General features: G+C 37.2%; 1 protein-coding gene across 1 annotated transcript in view; it reads right to left on the reverse strand.

The window, feature by feature from the left end:
* Positions 1-2,214: 2,214 nt before the first annotated feature.
* The window catches only part of LOC116899235 (adhesion G protein-coupled receptor E4-like), an 82,722-nt gene continuing 65,444 nt past the window's right edge, over positions 2,215-19,492 (reverse strand). Inside the window, exons 12-13 of the mRNA XM_032900837.1 lie at positions 18,028-18,123; positions 2,215-2,571 (exon numbers count right to left, since the gene is read on the reverse strand). Of these exons, the coding sequence (XP_032756728.1) occupies positions 2,401-2,571; positions 18,028-18,123 (267 nt within the window). The 3' untranslated portion in view covers positions 2,215-2,400. The remainder of the gene's footprint in view (positions 2,572-18,027; positions 18,124-19,492) is intronic.

Consider the following 19,492-nt stretch of genomic DNA (forward strand, 5'->3'; position numbering starts at 1 on the left):
CTCTCTCTCTCTCTCCACTTCCTTTTATTTTCATGGAGCAACAATCTGTCACATCTTTTAAATCTGTGTGCTATCTTGTATTGTCACATACCCAATAGGCACTTGCATAGCCAACAATAGACTGGGTCTGCAAACCTATGAGTTGAAAAACCATTTTCAATTGAATTATGTACTTTCTAATTAAAGTTACTAATGCAGGTACATCCTCAATATTTATTAATGCTACTTCTGTGTATGGCCAACCTGTGAACCTGTTTTGTTCATGAACTTTAGGTTATGAATCCATGTCTTACTCTGAGTCCTTTTAAATTCATATTGATAAAGTCTTTGTTTTACATGTGGGTCTATATTACTGAATTCTGTTTTTAATTACTTCATTTTGTTTCTTTTTAAAAAAAACCTTGGTTCAACTTTTCACTTCCTTGTCTATGATGTTTCTTGAGTCTGTAAGGCAAGAGAAATGGTGATATGCTGCCAGGGCTGCCAGTGTGAGATCTTTGTTTACATGTAGCTCTGGGCATATTTCCCATGATTCAGTTAATAACTCTACTTAATTGCCAATATAGGTAGCATAATTGATCTAATTGTTTTAAAGAGTAGGACATGAAGTATCAAAGGTGATACAGTACAGAAACTGATAGAAGGCAGAAGAAAGCACTCTTCAAAGTACCTTATATACTTATGTGAAAATTTCTCCAAATATTAAAAAAAGAACCCTTTTGTTCTAAGACGTGCCTGTCTGAGCACTCCGGTGGATGTTTCTTAGTTATCTGTGGTGATTATGATCATTCTTGCTGAGCCATCACTCCACACTCTCTTCCCTAGGCTTTCAAATGCTTGCTCATCATCTAAAATAGTTTGTAGTTTAAAAATGTGTGAATCATAGAATATAATAGTATGCATATTGGAACTAGAAGATTTAAATCTTTATAATAATTTCATTGATGTAAAAACATTTCTTCAACAGCAAATCTGAAGCTTTTCCAAGTATCACTGCAGCCATAGAAATTTCTAGAAATACCAGAGTCCCCAAAGACCAGGCTTAGACATTTTATTTCTGTAATAGGTATGTATAGTTTCCTTCTATAATTTCACAGGTATGAGATAGAATTATCAACAATTTCAGACCCCTTCTGATTTTTTCACTGCAAATACAAGTTTATAGAGTTTGTTTTACAATTCAATATTTTTCAAATTCAAGAATATTTAGTGAATTAAAGAATACACATTAATAGTGATATTCCATTTCTCTTGGATTTATCGGCAGATATTAATTTTACACAGTAATGTGTTTCATCATGACATTTGATACATGCAAACAAGAAATATTGATCATATTAAATCCTGGAAGATAATGTAATTATTCTATGGAAGAAAAGGTAATAAACTAAGGTTCTAGGTTCTTGTTGAATAAAATATTACCAGGAAAAAAATAACAAAGATGTCAAATAAAAGGAAATAGGGTATTATTCACTACACCAAAGCAAAATACACTGAATGTAAAATGCTATAATTAAACCTGTCAACACTTAGACATGCAATATGCCCTATTCAGAACATAGAATCACCATGCAGATGATGTTCCCATAAAGGTGTGGTCTTTCAAGGACTCTCAATGTAGATAATTCCTTAGACCCATATAGGCATTCATATCTTAATAATTTGGGGGCTGAAGATTTTGTATTATATAGTTTGTTAATATGCTCTTCCCTAGGTAAGACTATTTCTTCAACTCACCATTTCGCAATTCCCTCTGATTCTTTGTATAAGACTTAGGCCCTGTGGGCTGTCCTTAACTCTCTCCTGAAAACATACATAGAAGAAATATTTAGACCAAGGAGATTGTTTTCATGCATGTAAGAATATATATATATATATATATTACATATATGCATATAAGTGAGTGTGTGTGTGTGTGTGTGTGTGTGTGTGTGTGGTGTGATGCATAGCATATATATGCAGGTTAAAAAATGAATGAGAATAGATGCCAAGAATACCAAGAAAAACATATACAGGAGACTTGGAGAAAAAAGGAAAAAATATGTAACTATCTTGTAACCTTAAAATTAAAGAAATAATTTAAAATATTCCAGCGGTATACACTATAAAGGAAGTGAATATCAATAAAAGTTAATTGAAAAGAAAACAGTGATCTAGAACATTAAGACTAGTAACTCACCAATTAAAGCTATAGATGAAGGCAAGAAAGAGAAATATAAAATGATATGTAGGGAAAGAAATCTAAATTTTTCAAGAAGAGATAAAATGAAATGATCATCGAATGTGCAACCAATAACCAAAGTTCTTTTTTTTTTTAACCACACTAGCAACATGGTTTTATGTGCATGACAGAGTATTAGTGAAAAAAATCACTATAAGAGGCTTGGAGAAGGAGTTGATTCAGTCACTAACAACTCTGTTCCAGTAAGCATGAGTACCCGAGTTCAGATCCTCAGCACCAAGGTCAAATTTAGTTGGCATTGAATATAAACCTACAGCTCTAGTATTCTGAGGGTTGGAGTCATGTAGATTTCCTGTTTGGCAGAAATCTTCCGTTTTCAGAGAAGAAACCTGTGTCAAATCAATGAGATAAAGAATTAGATGGCAGAATATCCAACGTTTAATTGTAGTCTCCTCATGAATATGCTTATGTGCACATATGTGAGTATATAATACCATAAAATACAATTATAATAGTAATAATAATAATTAATAACAATAATAAATTAAAACTAAATAATACAAAATATATAGCAAATAATACAAAATATATACTGAAGCTCAAATAAAATATGGCTGATAGTACGCAAACCAATTGCACTCAAAATCACAATTAATGAAAATAAATCTCTGGGCCACCTATAGACTTGAAATTACATAAAATTGTGAGGTCTGTACCTAGACAGCACAGTAGAGCTGACTTGAATGTGGACACTGAGAGTGAGCCATTTTTAGGGCGGATGTTACTATGGTCAGGATAGACAGATCTGGCACTGCCTATTGCCTGCCTCCTGTGTAATGCCTTCTTTCAGCGTTTACATACCCATTTGCATACATGAAGCTTTATAATCATGGGAACATACACATGTACAGAAACACATACAAAAAAAAAACCAGCAAAGACTCAATCTTATAAAATGTATCATCACAGCAGTGGTGGCGCACTCCAGCACTCAGGAGGCAGTGGAATGTATATCACTCTGAGATTTAGGCCAAAATGTTCTATAGGGAAAGTTTCAGGACAGCAGTCACTATACATAGAACTGTACACAGAACACACTGTGTCTAAAAACAAAAGAAACAAACAACACAACAACATACAACAATAACAAGAGCAAGACAACCACAACAATTACAACAAATGGTCTTTGTCGATTATATACACTGATTTGTCGATACTTATTTTTATATGAAATATACATGAATGGTATCACACAATCATGAGTATGATAGAAGTGAATGTTTCAACTCATTTACTAGAAGGGATTCAGGTTGTAAGAGATGTCATTAAATACAAATTTAAAAATAAGTCTACAATTATAAGTCTACAATTTCTGGAACCTCTATCATGTCACTTCTTGTTTTGTTCTCTCTCTCTCTCTCTCTCTCTCTCTCTCTCTCTCTCTCTCTCTCTCTCACTTAGATTTCAGTCTTTGAAGCTAATATTTATGAACCTGTGCTATTTCCATCATTTTATCAGATGACCACTAAGGGTACTTCTCTGGTCTTAAGCATGGTTTCATTTTTGTGCATTTTGGATGGAAATGTAGTTATTCATCACAGGTATAAATGTATTTACTTTGTCTAAGATTTTATCCCGAAGATGGAAAGAAACATCATCTGTTTATCCTTTGTTGAAATTATCTCATTTTATCCATGAGAGTGAATGGTGTTTACCACAGCATGATTGTGACAAATCCAGGAAAACAATATAATTCATGGTGACAGTGACTATTTCTCAGGTGTGTTCTTTAGAAGACAGAAACATCTACATCAATGGAGAACCTGAGTCATCATCTTACAATAGAAAGTCATTAGTGGTAAGGGGTTTATCTATGTTGTTGATTCTCTAAGAGAACCAGCTTTTTTGTTTAGTCGATTCTTTGTATTGTTCTCTTTATTTCTATTTGGTTGATCTTCACCCTGAGTTTGACTATTTCCTTCTATCTACTCTTTTTGAGTGAGTTTGTTTCTTTTTATTTTAATGCTCTCAGGTGTGCTGTTAAGTTCCTATTATAATGTCTCTCCAGTTTCTTTACTAGGGCAATTAGTACTATGAATTTTTCTCTTAGCACTGCTTTGTGTCCCCTAATTTTGGATATGATGTGTCAACATTTTCATTAAATTCCAGCAAATCTTTAATTTCTTTCTTTATTTCTTCCCTGACTAAATTATCATTGAGTATAGAATTGTTCAGTTTACAAGGGTATGTGGGCTTTCTGTTGCTTTTGCTGTTATTGAAGACCAGCCTTAGGACATGGTGATCTGATAGGGTGCATGGGATTATTTCAATCTTCTTGCATCAGTTGAAGGTTGTTTTGTGAAAAATTATACGGTCAATTTTAGAGAGGGTAACATGAGGTGCTGAAAAAAGGTGTATTCTTTGGCTGTAGGGTGAAATGTTTTGCAGATATCTGTTAAGTCTATTTGGGTAATAACTTTTATTGGTTTCACTGTGTTTCTGTTTAATTTCTGTTTCAAGAACCTGTCCATTGGTAAGAGTAGGGTGTTGAAGTCTCCCACTATTATTATTTGGAGTTTAATGTGTGTTTTGAGCTTTAGTAAAGATTCTTTTATGAAGGTGGGTGCCCTTGCATTTGGGGCATAGATTTTCAGAATAGAGACTTTGCCTTGGTGGATTTTCCCATTGATCAAAATAAAGTGTCCTTTGTCATCACATTTGATAACATCTGGTTGTAAATGTACTTTATTGCATATTAGGATAGCAACTTCAACTTGTTTCTTGTGACCTTTTTTTTGGAAGAACTTTTTCAATCTTTTACTCTGAGACAGTGCCCGTCTTTATTATTGAGGTGTGTTTCTTATTTGCAGGGAAATGTTGGATATTGTTTGCATATCCACTCTGTTAATTTATGACCTTTTATAGGTGAGTTGAGTCCATTGGTATTGAGAGATATTAAAAAGAGATGACTGTTGGTTTCTGGTATGTTTGCTTTTTATAGATGGCTTTATTTGTGTGTGATTCTCTACTCCTAGTTCTGTTGTGAGATGAGTAATATCTTTTTTGGTGTAGGTAGTTTCTCTGTGTTGGAGTTTTCCTTCCAGGATTCTGTGTAGGGCTGGATTGGTTGATCAATATTATATAAAATTGGTTTTGTCCTGGAGTACTTTGGTTTTTCCATCAGTGTTGATTGAGAGTTTTGCTGGGTATAGTAGCCAAGGCTGACATGTATGTTCTCTTACAGTCTGTATGACTTTTTTTTTTTTTTTTTTTTTTTTATTAACTTGAGTATTTCTTATGTACATTTAGTGTTATTTCCTTTCCGGTTTCAGGCAAACATCCCTTCCCCCCCCTTCCTTATGGGTGTTCCCCTCCCCACCCTCCCCCATTGCCGCCCTCCCCCGACAGTCTAGTTCACTGGGGGTTCAGTCTTAGCAGGACCCAGGGCTTCCCTTCCACTGGTGCTCTTACTAGGATATTCATTGCTACCTATGAGGTCAGAGTCCAGGTCAGTCCATGTATAGTCTTTGGGTAGTGGCTTAGTCCCTGGAAGCTCTGGTTGCTTGGCATTGTTGTACATATGGGGTCTCAAGCCCCTTCAAGCTCTTCAGTTCATTCTCTGATTCCTTCAGCGGGGGTCCCGTTCTCAGTTCAGTGGTTTGCTGCTGGCATTCGCCTCTGTATTTGCTGTATTCTGGCTGTGTCTCTCAGGATCGATCTACATCCAGCTCCTGTCGGTCTGCACTTCTTTGCTTCATCCATCTTGTCTAATTGGGTGGCTGTATATGTATGGGCCACATGTGGGGCAGGCTCTGAATGGGTGTTCCTTCAGTCTCTGTTTTAATCTTTGCCTCTCTCTTCCCTGCCAAGGGTATTCTTGTTCCCCTTTTTTTTTTTTTTTTGTATTTTTTTTTTTTTTATTAACTTGAGTATTTCTTATGTACATTTGGCAAACATCCCCTTCCCTCCCCCTTCCTTATGGGTGTTCCCCTCCCCACCCCTCCCCCATTGCCGCCCTCCCGGACAGTCTAGTTCACTGGGGGTTCAGTCTTAGCAGGACCCAGGGCTTCTCCTTCCACTGGTGCTCTTACTAGGATATTCATTGCTACCTATGAGGTCAGAGTCCAGGGTCAGTCCATGTATAGTCTTTAGGTAGTGGCTTAGTCCCTGGAAGCTCTGGTTGCTTGGCATTGTTGTACATATGGAGTCTCAAGCCCCTTCAAGCTCTTCCAGTTCATTCTCTGATTCCTTCAACGGGGGTCCCGTTCTCAGTTCAGTGGTTTACTCTTACCATGCTCTTCTGTCTTTCAGTATCTCTGTTGAGAAGTCTGCTGTAATTCAGATAGTTCTAAATTTTATGTTACTAGGCCCCCTTTTCCTTGTAATATTCTTTCTTTGCTCTGTGTATTTAGTGTTTTGGTTATTATGTGACAATTCTTCTTTTCTGGTCCCATTTGTTTGGTGTTCTATTAGCTTCTTGGACCTTTATGACCATTTCTTTTGTTAGGTTGAGGAAGTTTTCTTCTATGATTTTGTTGAGGACATTTTCAGATCCTTTGAGCTGGGATTTTTCATTTTCCTATATTCCAGTTATTCTTATGTTTGATCTTTTTATTGTGTCCTGAATTTCCTGGGTGTTTTGGGTTAGGATTTTTTTCTTTTAGGTTTTGAAATTTCTTTGACAGTTGTGACTATCTTGTCTACAGAATCTTTAACACTTGAGATTCTCTCTTCTATCTCTTGTATTCAGTTGGTGATACTGATATCTGTATTTCCAGACATTTTCCCAAGTTTTTCTGTTTCCAGGTCTGCTTTCATTTTTGTTTCCTTTCTTGTTTCTATTTCCACTTATAGATTTTGGACTACTTTGTGCAATTCCTTTACCTGTTTGATTGTGTTTCCTTGTGTTTTTAAAGGATTTATTTGTTTCCTCTTTAAGGGCTTCTAACTTTTTAATCTGTGTTTTCCTGTAATTTTTTTGAGTGAATTCATATCCTCTTTAAAGGACTCTATTATCTTCATGAGGTAGGATTTTAGGTCAGCTTCCTCATTTTCAGGTATGTGCTGTATTCAGGGCTTTCAGGGGTGGATTTCAAGGCCCATATCTAATCATAATAAAAGCAATTTACTGCAAATCAACTGCCACTACCAAATTAAATGGAGAGGCACACAAAACAATCCCACTAAAATCAAGGACAAGGATGTCCACTCTTTCCAACTCGATTCAATATAGTAACATGTTAAGGAGGATATGAAGAAAGAGGAACACTTTCCTTTGATGGTATGGTAACAAAATACCACTCTTGCAAATATAGCCAAAATATGCCACACCATGCCGCATGGGCACCTGTTCCTCTACGTTTATAGCAGCCTTATTTGTAAAAGCCAGAATCTGGAAACAGACCAGATATACCACAACAGAAAAATGGATACACAAAATGTGGTTCATTTACACAATGCAATACTACTCAACTAATATGAATGGGGACTTTCTGATTTTGCCCTCTGTTCCCAGAACCAGCTGAAAGAAAGGAAGAAAAAAGGTCTACAGGAGTGCTGACACACAGAGCTACAGGAGGGTCAAGCTACTGTCAGAAAAAGGAAGGCAAACTAATACCAGAGACATCCTGATGGCTAGACACAAGCGAAGGAACCTAAGCAAAAGAAACCAGGAATACTTGGCATCATCAGAGCCCAGTTCTCCCACCAAAGAAAATACTGGATATACAAACACATCAGAGAAGCAAGATGTAGATTTAAATTCACATTTTATGATGTTGATGGAGGACTTTAAGAAAGACATAAATAACTCTCTTAAAGAAATACAGGGCAACAAAAGTAAACAAGTAGATGTCCTTAAAGAGGAAACACAAAAATCTCTTAAAGAATTCCTAGGAAGCACAACTAAACAGTTGAAGAAATTGAACAAAACCATCCAGGGTTTAAAAATGGAAACAATAAAGAAAGCACAAGGGAGACAACCCTGGAGATAGAAATCCTAGACAAGAGATCAGGAATCACAGATGCAAGAATCACTAACAGAATACAAGAGATAGAAGAGAGAATCTCAGGGGCAGAAGATACCACAGGAAACACTGACGCAACCATCAAAGATAATATAAAACACAAAAAATTCCTAACCCCCAAAGTCCAGAAAAGGCAGAGCACAATGAGAAGACCAAAATTAAGGATAATAGCTAGAGAAAAGAGTGAAGACTCCCAACTTAAAGGGTCAGTAAATATATTCAACAAAATTATAGAAGAAAACTTCCCTACCTTAAAGCAAGAGATGCCCATAAACATACAAGAAGCCTACAGAACTCCAAATAGATTGGACCAGAAGAGGAATTCCTTCTGTCACATAATAGTGAAAACACCAGATACATAAAACAATGAAAGAATATTAAAAGCACTAAGGCAAAATGGTCAAGTGACATATAAAGGCAGACCTATAAGAATTGCACCATACTTCTCAAGAGAGACTATGAAAGCCAGAAGATCCTGGGCATATATCATAGAGACCCTATGAGAAAACAAATGCAGCCACAGCTCCTATATCCAAAAGAATTCTCAATTAACATAGATGGAGAAACAAAATGGTCCATGACAAAACCAAATTTATACAATATCTTTCTACAAATCCAGCCCTACAAAGGATAAGAGATGGAAAACTCCAACACAAGGAGGGAAACTATACAGTAGAAAAAGCAAGAAAGTAATCTTCTTGCCATGAAATCAAAAGAAGTGAGACACAGAAATATAATTCAACCTCTAAATATGAAAATAAGAGGAGGCAACAATCACTATTCCTTAATATCGTTCAACACCAATGGACTCAATTCCCTAGTAAAAAGACATAGAGTAACAGACTGGATACATAGAGAGGACCCATCATTTTGTTGCATAGAGGAAACATACTTCAGAAACAAAGACAAACACTACCTCAGAGTAAATGGTTGGAAAACAATTTTCCAAGCAAATGGTCCAAAGAAACAAGCTGGAGTAGCCGTGCTAACATCAAATAAAATCAACTTTCAACCAAAAGTCATCTAATAATAAAAGAATGGACGCATCATATTCACAAAAGGAAAAATGAACCAATATGAACTCTCAATCCTAGATATCTATGCTCCAACTGCAAGGGCACCTACATTAAGAAAAGAAACCTTACTAAATTTCAAATAACACATTGCACCTCAAACAATAATAGTAGGAGATTTCAGGACTCCACTCTTGTGAACGGAGAGAACACAGAAATGGAAATTAAACAGAGACATGGAGAAACTAACAGAAATTATGAACCAAATGCACTTAACAGATATTCATACAACATTCCATCCTAAAACAAAAGAATATAACATGTTCACAGGACCTCATGGCACCTTCTCCAGAATTGACCATATAATCAGTCACAAAACAGGACTCAGCAGATACAGGAAGATAGAAATAATTCCATGTATCCTATCAGATAACCACGAACTAAGGCTGGTCTTTAATAACAACAATAACGACAGAATGCCCACATACACATAGAAGTAGAACAACATTCACTCGATAACTTGTTCAAGGAAGAAATAAAGAATGAAAATAAATACTTATTAGAATTTAATGAAAATGAAGATACAACATACCCAATGAAAGCAATGCTAAGAGGCAAACTCATAGCTCAGAGTGCCTCCAAAAAGAAACAGGAGCCCTGCACCCAAATCCTGTAGTGAAGAGAGCTGAACACCCAGGAGTGCAGACATATTGAGACTGCAGGACAGACTGCCACCTCTGCACACCTCTGCCTACATCCCTGGCCAAGGGGAAACTGCACAGTGCCTCTGGACATAGTGATTTAGGAACAGACAGCCGTTTTGGTCTGTGCCCAGGACTGAACTGAACCAGCCAAACAGCTCCCTGCACCCAAATCCTGTGGGGGAGAGAGCTGGACCCTCAGAAGTGTGGATACTTCTGAGAAATCAGAGGAGACTACCCTCTGCTCACCGTCCAAAACCAAGAGGGAATCGCCTAGTGCCAACTCTGCCCCATGGGTGCAAGGACCTAGGAGCAATCAGAGGCAGGACCCGTTGATTCCTGCCCATACCTAGAGCTGAAAGACAGTCTCCAGGAGTACCAACACAGCTGAAATCCGAGCACCTGTTCTCAGCAAAGTCTGAAAGAAAACAGGAAAACAGTTCTGCAGGAGTGCTGACACAGAGGCCTACAGCAGGGACAAGTCACTCCCAGAAACAGCAAGACAAGCAAACAGCAGAGACAACGCAATGGCTAGAGGCAAGCACAGGAACCTAAGCAACAGAAACCAAGTATACTTGGCATCATCAGAGCCCAGTTCTCCCACCAAAAAAAATACTGGATATACAAATATACCAAAAAAGCAAGATTTAGATTTAAAAATACATTTTTATTGAAAATCATGGAGGATTTTAAAAAAGACATAAAGAACTCCCTTAGTGAAATACAGGAAAACATAAGTTAACAAGTAGAAGCCCTTAGAGAGCAAGCACAAAGATCCCTGAAAGAATTACAGGAAAACACAACCGAACAGGTGGAGGAATAAAAATGGGAATAGAAACAATAAAGAAAGCTCAAAGTGAGACAACCCTGGATGTAGAAAACCAAAGGAAGAGACAAGGAGCCGTAGATACAAGCACCACCAACAGAATACAAGAGAAAGAAGGGAGAACCTCAGGGACTGAATATACCATAGAAAACATTAGCACAACTTTCAAAGACAATGTAAAACTCAAAAAGCTCCTAGCCCAAAAGATACAGGAAATCCAGGACACAAATGAGAAGATCAAACCTAAGGAAACCTAAAGAAAGAGATGCCCATAAACATACAAGAAGCCTACAGAACTCCAAATAGATTGGACCAGAAAAGAAACTCCTGCCGTCACATAATAGTCAAAACACCAAATGCACAAAACAAAGAAAGAATATTAAAAGCAGTAAGGGAAAAAGTCAAGTAACACATAAAGGCAGACCTATCAGAATCACACCAGATTTCTCACCAGAAACTATGAAAGCCAGAAGATCCTGGACAGATGTCATACAGACCCTAAGAGAACAGAAATGCCAGCCAGAGAGATTGACAGAACAATTTGCAAATTCATTTGGAATAACAAAAAACCCAGGATAGCTAAAACTATCCTCAACAATAAAAGGACTTCTGGGGGGATCACTATCCCTGAACTCAAGCAGTGTTGCAGAGCAATAGTGAGAAAAAGTGTATGGTATTGCTACAGAGACAGAAAGATAGATCAGTGGAATAGAATTGAAGACCCAGAAATGCACCCACACACCTATGGTCACTTGATTTTTGACAAAGGGACCAAAACCATCCAATGGAAAAAAGATAGCATTTTCAGCAAATGGTGCTGGTTCAACTGGAGATCAGCATGTAGAAGAATGCATATCGATCCATGCTTATCACCCTGTACAAAGCTTAAGTCCAAGTGGATCAAGGACCTCCACATCAAACCAGATACACTCAAACTAATAGAAAAAGTGGGGAAGCATCTCGAACACATGGGCACTGGAGAAAATTTCCTGAACAAAACACCAATGGCTTATGCTCTAAGATCCAGAATCGACAACTGGGATCTCATAAAACTGCAAAGCTTCTGTAAGGCAAAGGACACTTGTTAGGACAAAACAGATTGGGAAAAGATCTTTACCAATCCTCCAACTGATAGAGGGCTTATATCCAAAATATACAAAGAACTCAAGAAGTTAGACCACAGGGAGACAAATAACCCTATTAAAAAATGGTGTTCGGGGTTGGGGATTTAGCTCAGTGGTAGAGCGCTTGCCTAGCAAGCGCAAGGCCCTGGGTTCGGTCCTCAGCTCCGGAAAAAAAAAAAATGGTGTTCAGAGATAAACAAAGAATTCACAGCTGAGGAATGCCTAATGGCGGAGAAGCACCTAAAGAAATGTTCAACATCTTTAGTCATAAGGGAAATGCAAATCAAAACAACCCTGAAATTCTACCTTACTCCAGTGAGAATGGCTAAGATCAAAAACTCAGGTGATAGCAAATGCTGGCGAGGATGTGGAGAAAGAGGAACACTCCTCCATTGTTGGTGGGATTGCAGACTGCTACAACCATTCTGGAAATCAGTCTGGAGGTTCCTCAGAAAGTTGGAGATTGAACTACTTGAGGACCCCGCTATACCTCTCTTGGGCATATACCCAAAAGATGCCCCAACATATAACAAAGCCACATGCTTGATTATCTTCATAGCAGCCATATTTATAATAGCCAGAAGCTGGAAAGAGCTCAGATGCCCTTTAACTGAGGAATGGATACAAAAAAATGTGGTATATCTATACGATGGAACACAGCTATCCAAAACAATGACTTTATGTAATTCATAGGCAAATGGATGGAACTGGAGAATATCACCATGAGTTAGGTAACCCAATCACAGAAAAACACACATGGTATGCACTCATTGATAGGTGGATATTAGCCCAAATGTTCAAATTACCCTAGATACACAGAACACATGAAACTCAAGAAAGATGACCAAAATGCTGATGCTTTACTCCTTCTTTAAAAGGGGAACAAGAATACCCTTGGGAGGGAATAGGGAGGCAAAGTTTAGAACAGAGGTAGAAGGAACACCCATTCAGAGCCTGCCTCACATGTGGCCCATACATATACAACCACCCAATTAGATAAGATGTATGAAGCAAAGAAGTGCAGGCCGACAGGAACCGGATGTAGATCTCTCCTGAGAGACACAGCCAGAATACAGCAAATACATAGTCGAATGCCAGAAGCAAATCACTGAACCAAGAACTGGACCCCCGTTGAAAGAATCAGAGAAAGGACTGAAAGCGATTAAAGGGGCTCGAGACCCCATGTGAACAACAATGCCAACCAACCAGAGCTTCCAGGGACTAAGCCATTAGCCAAAGACTATACATGGACTGACCCTGTACTCCAACTGCATAGGTAGCAATGAATAGCCTAGTAAGAGCACCAGTGGAAGGGGAAGCCCTTGGTCCTGCCAAGACTGAAACCCCAGTGAACATGATTGTTGGGGGAGGGCGGTAATGGGGGGAGGATGGGGAGGGGAACACTGATATAGAGCAGAGGGGAAGGGGTTAGGGGGTTGTTGGCCCAGAAACCAGTAAAAGGTATAACAATTAAAATACAAATAAGAAATACCCAAGGTAATACAGATGGAGGGAAAAAAACATATAGTTTGGAAATAAAATTGGTACAAACATATGGAAAATGGATTTAGAAAATGGGATATGAGAAAAACACATTATGTGTATTAATGAAATTCACAAACAATAAAACAAATTTTAAAAATAAATTATTTTGGCCAGAGAGAGATTGCTTAGAAGGGGAAAATATTTTATCATGCCATCTTGTGACCTGTGCTTGCTTTTTCACCTTCTAGTTTAAAAGTCAGGAATTACTGGCTAATGATTTAACAAAATATTTAAGGATACAACCCACACATACACACAAAGAAATATTACACAATTTTGTGAAGGATCCACTATAAAATTTTTGAAACAGGGACATTAATTTAGTTCCCTGGATATTCATTTTACGGAGTCAGTTAGCTGACTTAAAGTAAGAGATCATTTACAAAAATCTAAATTTGTAAAATAATTGTGTAAAATATTCAACATCAAATTAATTACTTTGTCAGAATAGGTAGCCACTAAATGCTGACTATAATAGTTCAATGAAATGGCCAGATGTCATGTTATCATGCACTACTTTGAAATTCTTATTCATGTATAATACTCAAGGCTGTTCATTGTACTACCTTGAAAATAAATTTCTCAGTAACTAGATGGTATAACATAAGGCAAGATAGATAAAATGGTGTAAAGCCATAAATAACTACACAAAACTGGTTACAGTGATTCAATTTCATGTGAGGGCATTCGGATGCTTATATTAGTGCACATGTTCATGGACACACAAATGAAGGACAGTGAACAGACACCAGTATAATTTCATCATGTGTCATTTATTGTTTCACAGGGTCCCTAATTAATCAGGGGCTCACCAATGCATCTAACCTAGTTGTACACAGAGCTCACAGGATCATTCATCTGTATGTGATCACGCTGAGATTACAAAGGTGTACAAGCATGATAATTTTGGTCTTGTGTAAGTTTCAGGGATCAAAACTGAGCCTCTGCTTAGAGGACAGACACTCTACTAAATGTAGGTGTCCCCCAAACCACACTTCTATTGGTTTTAGTCCCTTTAGATATGCTGAAAGTAGATATTCCTAAAAAGAAAGTTAGCATAAGATAATAACTCAATTCAATTTGCAAATAGTGATATCTTCAATTCTTATTTACCAGTTTGTATCCCCCCAATCATTTTTTGTTGTCTTATTGTTCTAGCTATCACTTCAAGTACTATATTAAATAGATATGGGGAAAGCGGGCATCCTTGTTCCTGATTTTAGTGAGAGTGCTTCAAGTATTTCTCCATTTAATTTGATATTGGCTGTTGGTTTGCAGTAAATTGTTTTTATTATGTTTAGGTATGAGTTTGAATTCCTGATCCCTCCAATACTTTTAACATGAAGTGGTGCTGTATTTTGTTAAATATTTTTTTTGCATCTAAGTAGTTGATCGTGTGTTTTTTTTCTTTGAGTTTTTTCTATGGTGGATTATGTTAATGAATTTTCATATATTGAACCAACTTGGAATTCCTGAGAATGATGTTTTTAATGTGTTCTTGGATTCTGTTTGCAAGAATTTTATTGAATATTTTTCCATCAATATTCATAAGGAAAATTGGTCTGAAGTTCTCTTTCTTTGTTGTGTCTTTGTGTGGTTTAGGTATAAGTGTAATTGTGGCTTCATGGAAGGAATTGTTTAATGTTCCTTCTGTTTCTATTTTGTAGAATAGTTTGGACAGTATTAGTATTAGGTCTTCTATGAAGGTCTGATAGAATTCTGCACTAAATCTGCATTAAAAGTTGGGAAACTTTTAATGAATTCTTCTATTTCCTTATGGGATACGGGCCTGTTTAGAAAGTTTGACTACCCTTTATTTAACTTTGGTATATGGTATCTGTCTAGAAAACCATCTATTTCACCTAGATTTTCCAGTTTTGTTGAGTAGAGGGTTTGTAATAGGATCTAATGATTTTCTGAATTTCCTTTGTTTCTGTTGTTACGTCTCCCTTTTCATTTCTGATTTTGTTAACTTGCATACTACCTCTGAACCCTTTAGTTAGTTTGGCTAGGGGTTTATCTATGTTGTTGATTCTCTTAAAGAACCTACTTTTGGTTTTGCTGATTTTTTTGTATTGTTCTCTTTGTTTCTATTTGGTTGATCTCAGCCCTGAGTTTGACTATTTCCTGCTGTGTACTCCTCTTGGGTGAGTTTGCTTCTTTTTGTTCTAGATATGCTCTTAAGTTGTTAGCCTTCCTTTACACAAATGATAAACAGGCTGAAAAAGAAATTAGGGAAACAACTCCCTTCACAATAGCCACAGATAATATAAAGTATCTTGGAGTAACTCTAAAAAAAGTGAAAGATAAGTATTACAATAACTTCATGTCTCTGAAAAAAGAAATCAAAGAACATCTCAGAAAATGGAGAGATCCCCAATGCTCATGGATTGGCAGAATTAACATAGTAAAAATGGCCATCTAACAAAGGCAATCTACAGATTCAATGCAATCCCCATCTAAATCTAAAAACAGTTCTTCAAACATATGGAAAGAGCAATACTCAAATTCATCTGGAAAAGCAAAAAAAAAAAGCAGAATAGCAAAAACTATTCTTAACAATAACAGAACTCCTCAGGTATTCACAATCCCTGATCTCAAGTTATACAATAGAGCAATAGTGATAAAAATGGCATGGTATTGATACAGAGACAGAAAGGTTGATCAATGAAGTAGTATTCAGGACCCAGAAATAAAAGTACACAATTATGTACATTTAATCTTGGACAAAAGAGGCAAAAATATACAACAGAATAAGGAAAGCATCTTCAATAAATGGTGCTAGTCTAACTGGCTGTCTGTATGTAGAAAAATGAAAATAGACCCATATTTGTCACCATGCAGAAAGCTAAAGTCCAAGTGGATCAAGGACCTCAACATAAAACAATACACTGAATTTAATAGAAGAGATAGTGGGAAAAACCTTGAACTCATTGGCACAGGGGGAAATTTCCTAAACAGAGCTCCAATGTCTCCTGCTCTAAAATCAAGACTTGATACATGGGACCTCACGAAATTGGAAAGCTTCAGTAAAGCAAAGAAGATAGTCAATAAGACAAACAAGCAAACTATAGATTGGGAAAAAAATCTTCACTAACCCCATATTCGATAGAGGGCTAATGTCCAAAATATTTAATGAACTGAAGAAGCTAACACCAAACAACCAAACAACCCAATAAAAAAAGGTGTATGGAACTAAATAGAATATACTACAGAAGAATATCAAATGCCTCAGAAACACCTAAAGAAATGTTCAAATCCTTAGTGAAATGCAGATCAAAACAACCCTGAGATTCTAACTTACACCAGTCAGAATGCCTAAGATCAAAACCTCAGTGGACAACAAATGGTGTGCAGGATATGGAGAAAGAGGACTACTCCTCCATTGCTAGTAAGATTGCAAACTGTTACAACCACTCTGGAAATCAAATTGAAGGTTCCTCAGAATACTGGAAATAGATCTACCTAAAGACCTAGTAATACCAGGTATTTTGGGAATATATCCAACAGATACTCCACCATGCTACAGGGGATTATGTTCCACTATGTTCATAGCAGTCTTATTTAAGATAGCCAGAAGCTGGAAACAATTCATGACAGAAGACTGGATATAGAAAATGTGTTTCACTTACACAATGGAATACTACCCAGCTATTAATATTGAGGGCATCTTGAGTTTTTTCAGGCAAATGGGTGGAACTAGAAAATATCCTCCTGAGTGAGATAACTCAGACCCAAAAAGACATGCAAGATATGTTCTCACTAATAATTGGATATTAGCCCCCTCTCAAAAAAGTACAAAACACCCAAGATGTAGTCCACAGAACTCAAAAAGGTCAACAAGCTGAAGGTCGCAAGTGAGGACACCTCAGTCCCACTTCTGAGGCAGAAGAAATCAACCACAAGGTGGGAAGGAAAGAGGGAGGGACTTAGAAGGGAATGGGTATGGGGGGAAGAGAGGGTCCCATGATCTGGTATTGGGTAGGGGAAAATGACTGAGATCTGTGTGCCAGCAGAAAGAATGGAAACAGGTGACCTCAGGAAGAAGGAGGTTGGGAGAACCCGCCAGAATGCATCAGAGACCTAGGAGGTGAGAGATTTCAAGACTTAAAGGACCGGGTCACCCTAGATGAAAGACCCTACAGTGTGAAGAAGGAACCTGAGCCCAAATCCAGCAGAAAGACAGGACATCAATTAAGGGATGGGGTTGCTATCCCATAGTCAAAACTGTGATCTGTAATTCTTTCCATCTGAAAGAAATGCAAGGATGGAAATGGAGAAGAGCCTGAGGAAAAGAAGGTCTAGCGACAGGCCCAAATTGGAATCCAGCTTAGGGGAGGCATGAAGACCTGACTCCATTACTGAGGTTATGGGGCGCTCACAAAAAGGAACCTATCATAACTACCCTCCAAAAGACCCAACAAGCAGCTGAAAGAGTCAGACACAGATAGGTGCACCCAATCAGTGATCAGGAACTGCTGACACCTCTGGTTGAATTAGGAGAAAGCTGGAGGAAGCTGAGGAAAAGGACAACCCAATAAGAGAACCAGGAGTCTCAGTTAACCTGAACCCCAGAGTCATATAAAGCCTTCCTGGAGAGTTGAACTTACCATTTTGGTGTGAGTAGTAGAATGAGACAATTCCGTACTTTCACTTTCAGTTTCTCTCTGCAGCCTATGAAACCACTTCTTATACTCCATTCGCACCTGGCAAAGAACAATTAGAAGTATGGTCACAGATTGAACTTTTACAAAAACAGCAAATGTACCTAACATGATATCCAAGATACAAATGTAAACTACTATTCTATTTCAATTTCATTGCTATTCTATATATATTTGATGATATATGAACTTGTTAATTTTATTTAAATTTAAATTCCTCTATTATAAAGTGTATCTATATAAAAATATAAGGTTATGATGATATTGGTGCTGGTGATAGTGGTACAGATGATAATGAAAATATTGATAATTATTGTTTATTCTTTTCCTTTTTTAAAGTAATTTATTTTTAATTTTCAATTAATACTTGCTACATAGTCACATCCCCAGTAATAAATCAAATGTTCTGATTTAGCAGGAGAATAGATTTATAAAACTTTTGTAAGAAAAAATTATTATGCATCATTTAAGAATAAAACTGTCTGAAGAGCTCAAATTTGATACACCTTTCTAATGTTTAGGTCAAACATCCAAGGGCTCAGAGCAACTGTACATTTATATTTGATTGTACCACACATATAGATTTCTCCTTATTATAAAGCATAGTTCAACAATCATTCACATTAACATTTACACTGAGCTCAGTGTTACAATCACACAAGAAATGAGACAAAGTGTGGGGGAAGATACGCGCAAGTTATACCATCTTCTATAGACTTAAGCATCCAGAATAATGGTTATACAGTTGTTCCTGAAACTCATCATCCTCTGTGAAGATTGGGGGAGGGGGGCACTTGCTTTCCTCTGAACCTGCTCTGTCTGCTATTATTGTTACAATTATCTTTAGGATTAGGGACTCAACAACCCATGACATCATGCCTGAAAGGGAATCATTGTACCACTGAGCTGGGACTAAAATATCTGAGAGAAATTCATGTAGGTTGCCTACCTGCTAAACTACTACTCTCTCTTGGCATCTGCCCTCCATATGCACAGTAGTCCACTCTCCTACTTGCCAAAACTCAGCTCCAAACTATGTTTATACTCCTTGTACTCCCAGAGACCAACTCCCAGAGATTCCCTACTCTTATGGAAAACTCAAAAACTCCAAGAAATTCATGTGGGTTGCCCTCCTTCCAAAGATCCACACCTTCTCATTATTCAGAGTTCTTCAACCCTATCCCAAGTCCTTTGCATTCCTATGAACTGTGCCCCAACCTATAACATGTTCATTGGCCCCTTACTCTACTAGAGAGCAAAAACTGTTTAAGAGTCCAGAAAGAATTCTGGGAATCAACCTCTTGCATGATCTCTATCCCTGCTCTTTCTCTACTCAGTACATGACACTTTTTTTTTTTTTTTTTTTTTTACAGAGAAGAAAACACATTTATTTATTTCAGGGCACTGCAAC

The sequence above is a fragment of the Rattus rattus genome, chromosome 4, assembly GCF_011064425.1.
Source record: "Rattus rattus isolate New Zealand chromosome 4, Rrattus_CSIRO_v1, whole genome shotgun sequence".
NCBI classification, from domain to species: Eukaryota; Metazoa; Chordata; class Mammalia; order Rodentia; family Muridae; genus Rattus; species Rattus rattus.